This window comes from Cydia splendana, chromosome 19 (genome assembly GCF_910591565.1).
Source record: "Cydia splendana chromosome 19, ilCydSple1.2, whole genome shotgun sequence".
Taxonomy (NCBI): domain Eukaryota; kingdom Metazoa; phylum Arthropoda; class Insecta; order Lepidoptera; family Tortricidae; genus Cydia; species Cydia splendana.
Genome location: NC_085978.1, coordinates 2,355,222 through 2,371,159, shown reverse-complemented (window position 1 = coordinate 2,371,159; position 15,938 = coordinate 2,355,222). Strand labels below are relative to the sequence as shown.

The 15,938-nt window shown below is 39.1% G+C and overlaps 1 protein-coding gene across 1 annotated transcript in view; it reads right to left on the bottom strand.

Annotated features, from left to right (window-relative positions):
* LOC134800353 (nuclear receptor corepressor 2-like) overlaps positions 1–15,938 on the bottom strand; it is a 112,294-nt gene that overhangs the window by 23,523 nt on the left and 72,833 nt on the right. The window contains exons 14-15 of the mRNA XM_063772852.1: positions 15,504–15,663; positions 14,681–14,870 (exon numbers count right to left, since the gene is read on the bottom strand). Of these exons, the coding sequence (XP_063628922.1) occupies positions 14,681–14,870; positions 15,504–15,663 (350 nt within the window). The remainder of the gene's footprint in view (positions 1–14,680; positions 14,871–15,503; positions 15,664–15,938) is intronic.

The window sequence follows — 15,938 nt, the reverse complement described above, 5'->3', positions numbered from 1 at the left end:
TTTTAGTTAGTATTATAAGACGGCAAATTTCGCAATCTTGTCATTTCATTGAGGGAGTTAATATCGTGAGGATTATTAAGTAGCTTGCGGTGGTCTAAACTACTGATAATTAATCCATTTAGAGACCTAATGCGGCTCAAAGCTACATATGCTTGACCTTTTGCAAAAATGCGAGAACTTAAATCAACCACAGCTCGGTCTAAAGTCGTTCCTTGTAGCTTATGTACAGTAACACCCCAGCACAATATCAATGGCAACATTTTTCTCTCTATTTTGCCCTGTCCACGAAGTGCATCGAATTCTGTCGTCGATGGTTCGAATCTTACGCCTACTCCAGGGACATTGTTTTTATTAATAGCTTTGTCGTCGGACGATACAGTAAGGTAGGTATACGCGCGCGAGCGAGCGCGAAAATTTTTCGATATAAAAATCGCATTTTGATAGACAGTTGTAAATTTTTACTTTTAGTATGGCAATCAGTCACATCATTTTATCACGAAAATTGACAGTGCCGCAGCAGCAACGTTGCATCAGAGTACCTAATGCTGATGCAGTCGCCACCCGAATGTCACCTTTATCATACCTTAGAAAGTTATCGAAAACGCGAGCGAAGCGGGCGCGTTAATTTTTCGATATAAAAAAACGCAATTTGATAGACAGTTGTACATTTTTACTTTTAGTGTGGAAATCAGTCACATCAGTTTATCACGAAAATTGACAGTGCCGCAGCAGTAATGTTGCAACAGAGTACCTAATGCTACTGCAGTCGCCTCCCGAATGCCGCCCCGGGCCATGGCCCCCTTGGCCCTATGGTAAATACGCCCCTGTTTATGCCACATCGTATTAAATTCAGCGCCATCTGTTAGTTTACCAGGGTACTCTATAGTGTTAGCACATATTTGAAAAAAGTTTGCCCCTCCTTCCTAAGTAGCGCCATACGATTCAGGAGCAAACTTAAGTCAATCGAGTGTTGTGGCTACCCCCCCTTTTAGGGGTTGAAATTTTATAGCCTATAACCTGGCCGGGGATTTTCTCGGCAGATTAGTAAAGTTTTCATCAAAATCCGTTCAGCCGTTTTCACGTGATGCGCGTTCAAATAAACAGACAAACAGATAAACAGACAAACAGACAAAAATTCTAAAAACTGTTGGAACGTGTTCTGTTATCAATTCTAAGTATTCCCAGCCAACTTTTTTTCAAATATCTTCCATGTACAGACTTTCGACCCTCTTCAGCTTTATTATATGTATAGATAGATAGAAGATTTATTCCAAATGAAGTAATATCTCACCGTAAGCTGTAGCCTGTAAGTGACGCTTTAGGTCGTTAAAACTATCTTTCGAAGCAGAAGCACTCTGGGTTTGTCAATAGTATTTTATACAATCGTGATCTAATGACAGCTTTTTCAACCGAGTACCGCGTTTAGGTCACGAAGCTTATTTAATTTTTCTTAGGTACCTATTCTAATCAAATTTAATGATAAGGGAAACGTAAAAAATATAATTTAAATAGGTAATACATAACGATATGACACCACTTGACATATAGTATGTCAACTTTTTATACTTGCATACATACATAAATACATACTTAAATAAATACGTACGTACATATAGGCTTCATTATCATATTTTTATTACCCGACTGCGCGACGCAAAGGAGGGTAATGTGTTTATTATCAGCCTATATATGTATGTATGTATGTATGTATGTATGTATGTTTGTTCCTATGTGGCACTCCAGAGACCAAACGCGTGAACCGATTTTGATAATTCTTACGTCAATCGAACCGTCTTACTTTTGCGTGTGTCACTAAAGACATGACAGTAATCAAAATTCAATATGGCGACAACCAGACGCCAAAATTGAAAAAAAAAAAAAAAAAAGTTAACGAAATATGTCGAGTGGGGTATCACTGAATAGGTATTTAAAAATTAGTTATAGGTTTCTTTTACAGTTTTTCATTTAAAGTGACCATTTAAAATCTATAACGTTATAAAGTTATAGTAATTCTGTTCAGTATTAATACTGCACTGCGCGACGCAAAGGAGGCCAATGTGACTATGTGACTAATGACTATCCTATAATATAAATAAAAATATGATAATGAAGCCTATATGTACGTACGTATTTATTTAAGTATGTATGTATGTATGCAAGTATAAAAAGTTGACATACTATATGTCAAGTGGTGTCATATCGTTATGTATTACCTATTTAAATTATATTTTTTACGTTTCCCTTATCATTAAATTTGATTAGAATAGGTACCTAAGAAAAATTAAATAAGCTTCGTGACCTAAACGCGGTACTCGGTTGAAAAAGCTGTCATTAGATCACGATTGTATAAAATACTATTGACAAACCCAGAGTGCTTCTGCTTCGAAAGATAGTTTTAACGACCTAAAGCGTCACTTACAGGCTACAGCTTACGGTGAGATATTACTTCATTTGGAATAAATCTTCTATCTATCTATACATATAATAAAGCTGAAGAGGGTCGAAAGTCTGTACATGGAAGATATTTGAAAAAAAGTTGGCTGGGAATACTTAGAATTGATAACAGAACACGTTCCAACAGTTTTTAGAATTTTTGTCTGTTTGTCTGTTTATCTGTTTGTCTGTTTATTTGAACGCGCATCACGTGAAAACGGCTGAACGGATTTTGATGAAAACTTTACTAATCTGCCGAGAAAATCCCCGGCCAGGTTATAGGCTATAAAATTTCAACCCCTAAAAGGGGGGGTAGCCACAACACTCGATTGACTTAAGTTTGCTCCTGAATCGTATGGCGCTACTTAGGAAGGAGGGGCAAACTTTTTTCAAATATGTGCTAACACTATAGAGTACCCTGGTAAACTAACAGATGGCGCTGAATTTAATACGATGTGGCATAAACAGGGGCGTATTTACCATAGGGCCAAGGGGGCCATGGCCCGGGGCGGCATTCGGGAGGCGACTGCAGTAGCATTAGGTACTCTGTTGCAACATTACTGCTGCGGCACTGTCAATTTTCGTGATAAACTGATGTGACTGATTTCCACACTAAAAGTAAAAATGTACAACTGTCTATCAAATTGCGTTTTTTTATATCGAAAAATTAACGCGCCCGCTTCGCTCGCGTTTTCGATAACTTTCTAAGGTATGATAAAGGTGACATTCGGGTGGCGACTGCATCAGCATTAGGTACTCTGATGCAACGTTGCTGCTGCGGCACTGTCAATTTTCGTGATAAAATGATGTGACTGATTGCCATACTAAAAGTAAAAATTTACAACTGTCTATCAAAATGCGATTTTTATATCGAAAAATTTTCGCGCTCGCTCGCGCGCGTATACCTACCTTACTGTATCGTCCGACGACAAAGCTATTAATAAAAACAATGTCCCTGGAGTAGGCGTAAGATTCGAACCATCGACGACAGAATTCGATGCACTTCGTGGACAGGGCAAAATAGAGAGAAAAATGTTGCCATTGATATTGTGCTGGGGTGTTACTGTACATAAGCTACAAGGAACGACTTTAGACCGAGCTGTGGTTGATTTAAGTTCTCGCATTTTTGCAAAAGGTCAAGCATATGTAGCTTTGAGCCGCATTAGGTCTCTAAATGGATTAATTATCAGTAGTTTAGACCACCGCAAGCTACTTAATAATCCTCACGATATTAACTCCCTCAATGAAATGACAAGATTGCGAAATTTGCCGTCTTATAATACTAACTAAAAAGTGTTAAATAAAAAAAAGATAATTTAGAAAATAAAAAAACCCGACTGCAAAAAAGCTATCTTTAGAAAAAAATAAAAAAAAAACTGAAAAGAAAAAAACAAGTTCAGTAGTCGAGAACATTGAATCAGTTTCATGATTAACATTTCGTATGTCAATTTGGACCTTAGAGTTTAAAAATAATGTCCAAATCGCTTGTGACGGATCCGGAACGAGGCATACGAATCGTTATGACACAGATAAAACAAACTATCATTCTTATACGAAACAGCAACTTCAACAGTCGGGACCCATTAAAAGTCTAGGCTGCGGCACTAATGTTGACGACAATAATGGGTCCCGACTGTTGAAGTTGCTGTTTCGTATAAGAATGATAGTTTGTTTTATCTGTGTCATAACGATTCGTATGCCTCGTTCCGGATCCGTCACAAGCGATTTGGACATTATTTTTAAACTCTAAGGTCCAAATTGACATACGAAATGTTAATCATGAAACTGATTCAATGTTCTCGACTACTGAACTTGTTTTTTTCTTTTCAGTTTTTTTTTTATTTTTTTCTAAAGATAGCTTTTTTGCAGTCGGGTTTTTTTATTTTCTAAATTATTTATATTATAGGATAGTCATTAGTCACATAGTCACATTGGCCTCCTTTGCGTCGCGCAGTGCAGTATTAATACTGAACAGAATTACTATAACTTTATAACGTTATAGATTTTAAATGGTCACTTTAAATGAAAAACTGTAAAAGAAACCTATAACTAATTTTTAAATACCTATTCAGTGATACCCCACTCGACATATTTCGTTAACTTTTTTTTTTTTTTTTTTCAATTTTGGCGTCTGGTTGTCGCCATATTGAATTTTGATTACTGTCATGTCTTTAGTGACACACGCAAAAGTAAGACGGTTCGATTGACGTAAGAATTATCAAAATCGGTTCACGCGTTTGGTCTCTGGAGTGCCACATAGGAACAAACATACATACATACATACATACATACATACATATATAGGCTGATAAACACATTACCCTCCTTTGCGTCGCGCAGTCGGGTAAAAAGAAATGGCGACGCAGCGGCCGTGTGTTACACGAATAGGTATAACAACAATTGTCAACAATAATTACTAGAAATTATCAACATGATACAGTTACGAATCGCAAATCCTAGTAAATTGACGGTCGACGCAGTGCGAGTACTTTGACGTGCAATATTGTATTCCAGCTGTCGGGTGCCGTTCAGATTTACGGATTAAACCAACAAACTATGTTACACTGGATAAATGTAAGTTTCATGTTCGTCATCAAACAAGACCTCAATTTAATATTATTTTACATTTACATACATACAAATTTCTACCACAGTCTATATAAACCGGTTGTCTCAAAAGCAAAATAAAAATCGATCAAGTAATCTTTTCAACAAAAAAGAAGCCCCCTTTTGTGAGCTACGGTAACAGACACATACAGATATAAAATGTATAATCGAAGGATTTGCGTCCGATATAAAAAAAATCCTGGTAACTTGGTTAAAAGTTCCACACTGTTACATTTTGACTGACTGACAAAATGTCGTAGGGAAATGATTTTAACCCTGTTTCTTCATTCAACTTAATAATCCGTTTGTCCTTACAAAACGCTTGCAAGCGTCTCTTCAAACCGCGTTATGGACAAAGTTAACATTCTAACTATCCCAACACAGTAATTGGCGCTAAACTCGGTCTGTTGAAGTTGCAATATTAACTCGGCGATAATTAACTTTGCCGACAACTGGCTTCATTATGCGCCGCAAGGGTTGGATATAATTATGTATTTAATTTTGTTCGTTCTACAACTAAGTATTGGTATGTTGTTTAGCTAAATATTAAGCTTTTTTAAGGCGTTTCCAGACGAGTCAATTTTTCGCCAATCCGATAAAATTGTCCGATGGAATCAGGCCGTGCTGATTTGGCCCGGTAGCCTTAGATCGTATCGGTTTCTGATCAAATCGGTCGATCTGGTCACCACTTCAATAAAAGAGGGGGCAAACGAGCAGACATATCGCCTAATAATAAGCAATTACCGTCGCTCGTGGATATCTGCAACACCAAAAGTTGCAAATGCGTTTCCGGCTTTTAAGATGGACGCTCGTTTCTTGAAGGTTGTATAGGTCCGGAAATACTTCAGGCGACAGTTCATTCCATTCCACACTGTAGCTGTACGAGGAAGTTTCTGGAGAAATGCATATTTGAGGACTGTCACCTTCTAAGTGGTTTCTAATCTGTATTACAATAGGATTTTATATCTGCTTATTTGTTACTCGATGGTGATTTGCTGAGAAACAGTTACGTTGTGGGCACTAGGATAGTCAGGAGACGATTCCTAACTTAAGTCTGTCTGAAAACCAGCGCTCGGCCCTCTGCTTGGCGTGCTTGGCATATGCTGAGAATGGAGCCGATTGCCCAATCATTCGTGTATAATTTTCTTATTAAATTGTACCTATTTTAGTATTTAAGGTTTATATTTTGTACTTAGTTCATAAGGTATTTTTTGTGGCACTAAATACTTTTCTGATTCCGATTCTAAGTGATTCAGATAAGGTGTGAACACGGCCGCTGAAAGCTTTGGTCAAATTTCCTTTAGCATAGGTATCACGACATCTATTTCAGTCACGTCAAAACTGCGCTGATTTGGCAGCAAGACTCAACTTCGCTTCATGTTGTTACTTGCCAAGTCACTGCAGAGTTAGTTTAGAACACTGTGTGTAACCAACTGTTTTTATTTTGCATTTCTACTCATAAAGCTACGTATGTGTCACGATATATTTGTGCACGTTTGCCGTCACTATTTGACGCCGCCTGTACTCGCAGTAAAACAGGGCAATTAGTGAATCCGAGTGATCTGTGTACTAGTTGTAATTGCCCGCTCCGCAAACTCCCGTATTGATCTTACGAGCGAGTCTAGGTATTATGCGGTCTAGGTATTATGAGCGTTTATCAATGTTGGGCTAACGGTGCACTTTACCCGCTTTAGCTTACGTTGTGAAATGCATACAATATTTTGAACAACTGTAAAGTTCTGTAAGTAGTTGAATAAATGAACTCGATAGCTTAATATCTAAGTAGACAGACAGACGGAGTAGACAGACAGGCTTAATTTTTACGGTATCGTCTTGGGTCGTCCCATTCGTTTTTCGTCAAGTTCTTAAATTAGTCCTATTCTGAATGCGTGACGAAAGCAGAATAGGACTAATTTAAGAACTTGACAAAACGATACCATTTTTACAGTTTTGGTACGGCAGCATAAAAAAATTGCGAAATATGGACGTAAGTCCCACTGCCAGCCTACGGACGAGAGATTTCATTTCATTTTTCATTTCATTTATTCTATTCTTAAACAATACAATCATTGTGTCAGAAATCACATTAAATACATTTTATAAATAACAACAATAAACCATTAATACTAATACTAAATAACAATTATAAATACCTTAAGTTAGGACCTATGGGACCTATAGGAGAAAATGCGATATATCGCATGTATAAGTGTAAAGTTGTATAAGTATACTTATACAAGCTATACAATACAAACTAGGTAGATTCTTTTTAATAGCATAACGAACGATAAGTAAATAAATTACACACATAGGCAAAAAATATATGAGAAAATGATAGATTTTAAAATGGCACTGATATTCTCATGTTAATAATACGCGAGGTTTTTGAGTTGAGTGACACCTCTCTAAAGCGCGATACAAAGATAAATAGAATAACTACATATAATATAGGTAAATAAAAGTTCACATAACAAGCAGATAGTCAAACGTTTAATCCCTAGATGTCGCTGTTTGCAAGTCGTTAAACTGTCGCGCTCGGCTGGCCGCAAACAGCGACACGCCGGGACGGTGGGGAGCCAATTTTACAACGCAAACACTCAAGACCAATCATTTCATTGGGTTATGTTTACATAAGTATTTGTTTGTATTACGACTGTGGAATTATAGGTTATTGAAATGTTTTAGGGTAAAAATAAGTTTTTGGCAAAAATTTCATTTTTGGTACAAGCTTTTATCACCGACTGTACTTTTTTTTCCACAGGCAACTAATACTCATCGAGACAATTCTATGAACCCCAAACACAATTAGGTTTCGTTGTTTTATCACTGAGTTCCTATGGCCACCTCCGGTTTCCATCATCAGATCAGCTCGATGACATCATAATATTGCATTGTCACCCGACTTACATATGTATGCAAAATTTCAGCTCAATCGGAAACCGGGGAGTGGATCAAATTTAACTTGCAAGATTTGATTACACACAGACAACGGTCAGGTGAAACTAAATAAAAGCTTGTAATAAAGCTAGGTATAAACAACATTTTCTAGTTTAAGGTTCGTCTACACCGCCGTTCAAAGACGTTGACGCACCGTTTACGCAGCAAAATGTAAGACAAAAACGCAACGCATAATACACATGATTGCGTACCTATATGCTGCGTTTTTATAAGGGCCGATCGATCTAAACAGTCGCTTGACTATTCAAATAACATCTGCCTGCAATACTTAACTATTTCGTCGTGAATTGCACACCCACTATCTGAAAAACATCTACCATTTTGTCTACCGCTTCTCACATCAACTATTTTTGCAATTTATTTATTTTATCAAATAGGAAGATTAACTCCTGGGCATTTTAGTCTTTTTTATCATCATCGTCATACTTTAAAAGCCTGGCTTTGTCGGTGGAAGACGCCAGTTTTCGCGGTCTTCGGCCAAGTTATTTAGGTCCCTGTAAGACACAACTTTAGTCTTGAACTTGGTCACTTTTTATTTGGTGTAGGACATTTATTTCAGTTTATAACTTTACTCTTGTATAGGTGTCTCAGTAAAAATTAAAAATGGCCAATAAACCGCAAAATTTCTTTTGCGTCTCCTGTGAGGTTTAGCCTTGTATTTGTACCCAAGTAATAATACAAATAGCCAATGAACAGCATTTTTAGGGCAAACGAAACACGTCACAAACCCCAATTACCCCGTAAGCACTTGGACAAAGCGGTTAATTGTCCAAATGGATGATTTGCTATTCCGTGTACGGTCCGGGATTACGGTGACGGGATTAAGTCCCGGATCAGCGATACATCGCCGGTTTTTGACGTTTTTTTACGTAATGGATATTACGTTGTGCGTCTTTGTTTGATTAAAATTGTCTACGGGTTGCATTATTAAATAATCTTACTTTTAAAATGAATATCTGGGAAACCGAGCAAAACATATAAAAACCCAAAAATGCACGTTTTCCCAGAGATAAGACCTAGCTAGATCGACTTTTCACCCCCGTAAACCCCATATAGCAAATTTCATCGAAATCGTTAGAGCCGTTTCCGAGATCCCCGAAATATATATATAAATGAATAAATATACAAGAATTGCTCGTTTCAAGGTATAAGGAGAAGCATGAACAGTGATCGTAAAATAATTACGACAGCAAAAGGTGTGTTGTATGTAAAGTTTGAAAGTTCATGGGATGACAGCTAGAGCTAGCTGACGTTACGCAGGCTGTCAAATGTGGTTACGAGGTGGCTGTTTGTGAGGAATCTCTAAGTGACTGAAAGACTTGTTGCTGCAGATAAGTTCGCAGGAGTGACTTGATCATAATATATGAATATTTAGAGACAATTTTTAGCGACATTTTAGAAAGAAAAAAAAATTAAAATACGAATGATTGAACTAATAACGGCCTCCACACGTACGTTCTTTTTCGTTATTTAGTTTATTATTTCATTTTTAATGGGACAATCTAATAATACGAAGTTGTTACCTACCTAAATATTCAGTCCTACGTAAAGAGCATAAAATGATTAAAAATATTGGGCTATTTCGGAGTTTTGAAAAAAACCGGTTCCGAGCCTTGATCATAAGTCATAACCCATCCCTTGAAAGTCTGAGACCAAATAGTTTTTAGATTTCCTTCAAAAAAGTATCTAAAGGACAGATGTTAACGATATTTAATAACAAAATATATTTAATAGCAATAGAATATAAATGAAATCAGAAAGCTCCTCGAATTGCATGTAAAATTATAAATGAATGTATTCCGACAAAAGATCTGTACCGAGTACCGAGCAAACACTTAATTCACTTAGAGGGTCCCGCGGGATGGTGGCTCGGCTTAGCACATCCACGACCGCGGCGTTTAGACATTTACAATTACAGGTAGGTACAGTCCGCAGCAGAAGTTGGTAAGCGGGCCAGGTGTTCAAAATGATCTTGACGCGACTTTAACGTTACGAGAATAAGAGTGTGTCAAGGTAATTTTGAACACCTCGCCCGCTTAGCAACTTCTGCTGCTGACTGTATTAGTGATAAGGGGCCCACTGATTAACAGTCCGCCGGACGGTATCGGCCTGTCAGTTGTTCGGAACTGTCAAAATTTTGTTCTAACTGACAGGCCGATACCGTCCGGCGGACTGTTAATCAGTGGGCCCCTTAAAAGCGGCGCGCCCCTCTCACGCGCCGCCCGGAAAACGCGCCTGTGTGACGAAGCCTTAAAGCTTAGACAAAAGAGGAAAAATTCACTCTCTCTGGTGAGACTCGAACTCGCGACACTGGATCACTAGCCCATGCTCTGCCGACTGATCTATCGAGACCACACCCGAGGACAGCGAATATTATATCATAGTTTGCCAAAATAAGAGGGATATTATTCTATGGGCGGAAGTAAAGCTCTTAATAATTACCTACTCTTAAATCACATTAAACATTTTTAAAAAAGAACATTGGAAAAAATACAACACCTTATTTTTTATCAGGTTACAGGTCATTCAATTTCTAGGTTTATTTTTTATGTAATGCAATTATATGCTTAAACTAATAGTCACTGTTATGACATTCAAGTTTGATTCGATTTACGAGAAAAAAACTCGAAAGAGTTACACACTAAAACTCATTATAAGTCAGAACAGAACTTAAATACAAATTCGTAAACTTCACATCACTACCAAACGTGTCTCAGGAATATGAAGAGGAAAAATCTTGATTCAATTTGTGATAACAGAAAAAAATTAGGTATAGAAAAATAAATACGGAGTCGGTCCGTGTGTAAAATATTCATGCGCCGTCGCGATTCTTTGCGTAGGACAACGTTTAAACAATTCGCGGGGCCCTGGGGACTCTGAGATACGAGTATGCGAGGCATAGCCAAGATTATATCATCCATATCAGAAAGAAATAGTACTTTTAAAGGGCGTATCTACCTCAAAGACAAGCGAAAAATCACAACTTTTAAATCGACAAAAAACGTAAATACCCCTAGCTAAATTTCAACAATACACCAATAACAATTCATATTCAAAACATGATATTTTCCTCTCAAACATCACCAGTTAAACAACCTCGGTTCCCTCGCCGCTGTAAGGTCCCTAGGGGCCGAATCTGAAGATTGGTCCCGTTCCCGTTTTAATCGGGATATAGACTAACAATCAACTTTTGTTTGCCTGATTGTCCCCTGGGTCCCCTTGCATATTGGGGTATGAATTAACTAACACGTATTTTTGTTAAAAAAAATACATAATTTCTAACCTATAGGGTTGTATTTTGGCGAGTTTGACTTCCTTTCCGACTGTAATGATTACAAATAAGAATAACTACTATTGCTAGAGCCGTTCTTAGAACCCTTGGTGCCTTGACCAGGATACCAACCACACATCCCTAGCCATCCCTATAAATGGTCCCGGCTTACGACTCCCGCTCGCAGTCCGCTGTCGGCTGCGGCCGGAGCATGTTGTCGCTGTACCGCGCGTGGCTCGGGCCGAGCCCGTGCGTGGCGCGCCCCGCGCCGCCGCCCGGCGCCCACCGCCCCGTGCCGCGCCGCGCCCGAGCGCCTTCCCCGGTCACACCACCAGCACCATCCCCATCATCGACAACCTCTAGCGAGTTGGACGTCGAACGCATCGAACCAGAGATAGACGACAAGCGGTCATCCAACACGGTCTTAGACATCGCTTCTTGCGACGGCCCCGTCCGATTCAGTCGCGTCCTAAACACAGCCTGGAGAGAATCATCCCCTGATCGCAACTGGCCGTGTCGACATCGTAAGACGCGGACGACCATCCAGTACTACCCGTGCAAGACGTGCGGCTCTAAGTTCCCGAGTTACTACTTCGTGCATAAGCACAGGAAGAGATGCCACGCTGAGGAGGTGGAAGCCGTGAATCTGTCCGGCGAACCGGAGCCGTCAACTTCTGGCGTTAATTAGGATTAATAGATTGAAGAACCCGACCGCATCACAACATTTTCAAAATTCAAAATTCTGATGTGTTTGTGTTTTTGAGACTGGAGTTGGCGAAACAGTAATATTATAAAGAAGGATTATCGAAAAGAAATTAGCTACTGGTTGCCAAGATCTCGTCAAAAGTGGTCACAAGTTGGATGCAAAATGCAAAGTTAGCATAATGTTCTCCACGGAAAACGATATTTACACAATAGAGTGTTGACAAAAGCAACATTTTAATAGACGACAAGACCTATTTGGTATGACAAGTTGCTGAAGTTCCAAGATTTGTTCAAACAGTACCTAAAGCAGCAAAAATTCTGCATTTTTCGAAATGGAAAAAGAAGTCTCTAAAAGAAAAGCGTCGACAAGGCATCTAAGCCGCTTAAACGCCGGACTATTAATGTTTAAGTTGTAAAAAGACTACATTTTCAAGATGTCGACTTGTCAGTTTTCTTTTGCAAGTGTTTTAGTGCCAAAAAGAAATGTTTAAAAGTGACAGTGGTCGGGTGATAGTTTCTCAATTCTTTAGTGTACAGTCACCATCAGATATATCGGAGCGGCCAAGGTGTTCACAATATCTGAACACACACTCTAACGCGCTGACAATAAAGGCGTGTTCAGATATTTGTGAGTGCCTTGGCCGCTCCAATATATCTGATGGCGAGTTAAGGAAACATATCAGTATTCGCGTGTGATGAAACGAGCTTATTTTACGGGCCATAGGTTAAATTGATTTATTGTCACTGTTAAATATATGTTTAAATGACGCTGCGTTGTTTTATTCTATTCGCTTCGCTTTCGTTTTTAGGGTTCCGTACCCGAAGGGTAAAAACGGGACCCTTACTAAGACTCCTCTGTCTGTCTGTCACCAGGCTGTGTGTCATGAACCGTGTTAGCTAGACAGTTGAAATTTTCACAGATGATGTAGGTATTTCTGTTGCCGCTATAACAACAAATACTAAAAACAGAATAAAATAAATATTTAAGCGGGGCTCCCATACAAAAAACGTTATTAGAAAATTGTGAAATTACCGCACTAGGGCGATAATTAGCACCATATGTACGGAAAAATTTATTAATTATTGTCTGTGTCGGAGTTTGATTGATTAACGTTAATCCCTTATATATTATACAAAGTTAATTACCATAACTAAATACTATTAAAATAAAAGTAATCAAACGCCTGGATTCCCGCGTCGATATCAAGTTTGCGCAAAAAGCTAGATAATTAGCGAGTATATTAATGAATCCAGCCGCGTTTCATTACGGCAAAACAAACGAACCGCTAATTTGTTGGTTTACTTCAAAAGTTTACTCACGAAATGTATGAAATTACGTAGAAACAGTCGCCTAACTAAAGGTACTATAGTTCGTTCTTTTTAGCATTAGAAAAAAGTAAACAATCCTGACGTGTCTTTTTATTGAAAAACACTTTTGAAAAATAAGTGACGGCTAATATGTAACAATTATCAATCATATACGATTATTTACATTCTTTTGCTTTCATAAGTAATAGTTACTGATTAAAAAAAACCGTTTTCTATTAAAAGACACATCAAGATCGCGTAGTCTTTTTCTAATGCAAAAAACGAACTATAGTTGGAAACCGGCGACGTGTCGCGACTGCAGATGACGTCGCGGCGACACGACTGGTTTCTATGTATTTTTATTTTCTATATTGTAACGTCGCACTCTCAGCGTGACCTAGCGTTACAATATACAAAGGTTTTATAAAAAAAAATAGATTTGAGCTATTAGTGCTATTAAATTATTGAACGGCCTCCTAACCCAGTCGGTAGTGACCCTGCCTACGAAGCAGGAGGTCCCGGGTTCGAATCCTGGTACGGGCATTTATTTGTGTGTTCATCACAAATATATGTATATTATATATGTCGTCATCGAATACCCACAACACAAGCGTTATTGAGCTTACTGTGGGACTAGGTGTCGTATAAATTTATTTATATTATTTATTATATTGCACATGTCGGACACGTGTCTCATTTATTTAGTTTGCTATATAAACTTTCCTTTCTCAAATAGTTCACTGTATATCGAATCCGTAAAAAAATAAACAAACCATGAGACCCTCTAAACAAATAAACGTGTTTGTAATACGGTGGGGGTCCAAAACCGAGAGCTTCGCAGTCAAATAGGACATCCCCAGAATCTATCAGTAGGTAGCTGGTAGTTAAACAAGTTTTCAATAAAAAATAATACCAATTAAGTTATTAGGCCATCGTACTTTAGGGCCACGAAAAAAAAGGCTAAGATACTGCTACCGAATTCAATCGATGAAGTTTTGTTCATAGCCAAGGTGTAACCTTTTTATGCACATCTGAGCACCATTAGCTATATCATAAAATAGACTAGCAACTCATAAAATAGACTAGCTATATCATAAAATAGAATAGGCTAGACACTCAATATTTTTCTGAGCATCTCGTGTGCCGATGGCCAAAGCGTTAGCTAGCACGTCTAGAGGTTTACCCCCTTTATGCATAAAACTTAGTAACCTCTTACAAAATTCTGTTAAATTTGGACTCTGACATAAATGTCAGATAGGTTCAAACGCTTATCAACGGTTTGTTAGATTTGACAGACGTTTATAAATAACGCCATTAGACACGTTAAAAACGCCACGGAATACATTACCACCTAACGCTATTTTGGGGAATGTCATTAAAATTGTTTTTTTTTCCTACCTGTCTCCGGCGTCGCCGCCGGCTGTGTCGGCGTCGGCGGTTGCGCCGGCTGCGGCGTCGGCGGCGCGGCGGGCGGCGTCGGCGCGACCGGCGGCGGCGGCGTCGGCGCGGGCGTCACCGTCACGGTTGGCGAGGGGGAGGGCGAGCATGTCGTCGTCGTTGTTAACGTTGTTGGGGGCGTTGAGGAGGTCTGTTGAGAAGTATGTAAAATGAGAATACTGTTGTTAAATACGCCGAAAGTTGGACCAGGAGACATAGTGGAGAACCAGGGAAGATGATCGCCCACCAGAAAGATGGGTGAACGAATTAGGGCGACACGCGAGCCATAACTGGTTCCAAGTGGTGAGGGACAGACAGAATTGGGTGGATTTGGAGGAGGCCTATGTCCGTAAGCGGACAAACTAAATGCTGATCAATATAGATAAATAGGTATAGAAGGTCTTTGTTGATTTTCCCAAATTTAGCGCTGCATCCCCTGAGTTTTGACATGATAAAGCATGGATACAAAAAAGTAAATTTTAGGGGCTCTAGAGGAGGCAAATTTGACGTAAGCAGTTTAATAAGTAAACGCTCAACTTCAAGCTCGGTTAATAATTTCATTCCATACTAATTTCATTGCCAGGTAATGTTTATCAGGCATTTTTTTGACACGACTCTTTGGCCGAACTCTATCTTAAGTTTGTGGTTAGACTAGGGTAAGAAATTAATGTGCCAAACCCATCTGACACTTTCTCGTCACGTTTATTTAAGACAAGTAGCCAACATTTATAATATTTGCTATAAAAAATATAGTACAATATTAGGTATAGAAAACAAAACTGACCGTTTGCGTCTGCTCAGGCTGCGGGGGCGGCGTCGGCGAGGGCGGCGCGGGGCTGCCGGCGGGCACGGCGCCGCCCGCCGTCGCCGTGGCCGGCGCGGGGGGCGCCGACGACGCCGGCGGCGGCGAGGGGGGTAGGGGCGGCGTGCGGGTGATTTCCGTCCTGTTCAACAAAAATAAGGTTAATGCAAATACTCGAATTATTTCTGAAGAATAAAACGTACGAACCCTTTGAACGCCGTGCCTATTACCATTCTCCCTAGGATGCTTCATATTGAACGGTAAGATTGTTTAATGATTGATCAACTAAGCCCAATACAAGTATGCCTATGCAACCACCATAGTTTTTTTTTTTAATAAATCCTAATCCAACAAACTCACAGGTCGCCTAATGATAAGCAGTTACTTGTAGCTTGCGTACGATTAACTCCATGGGTG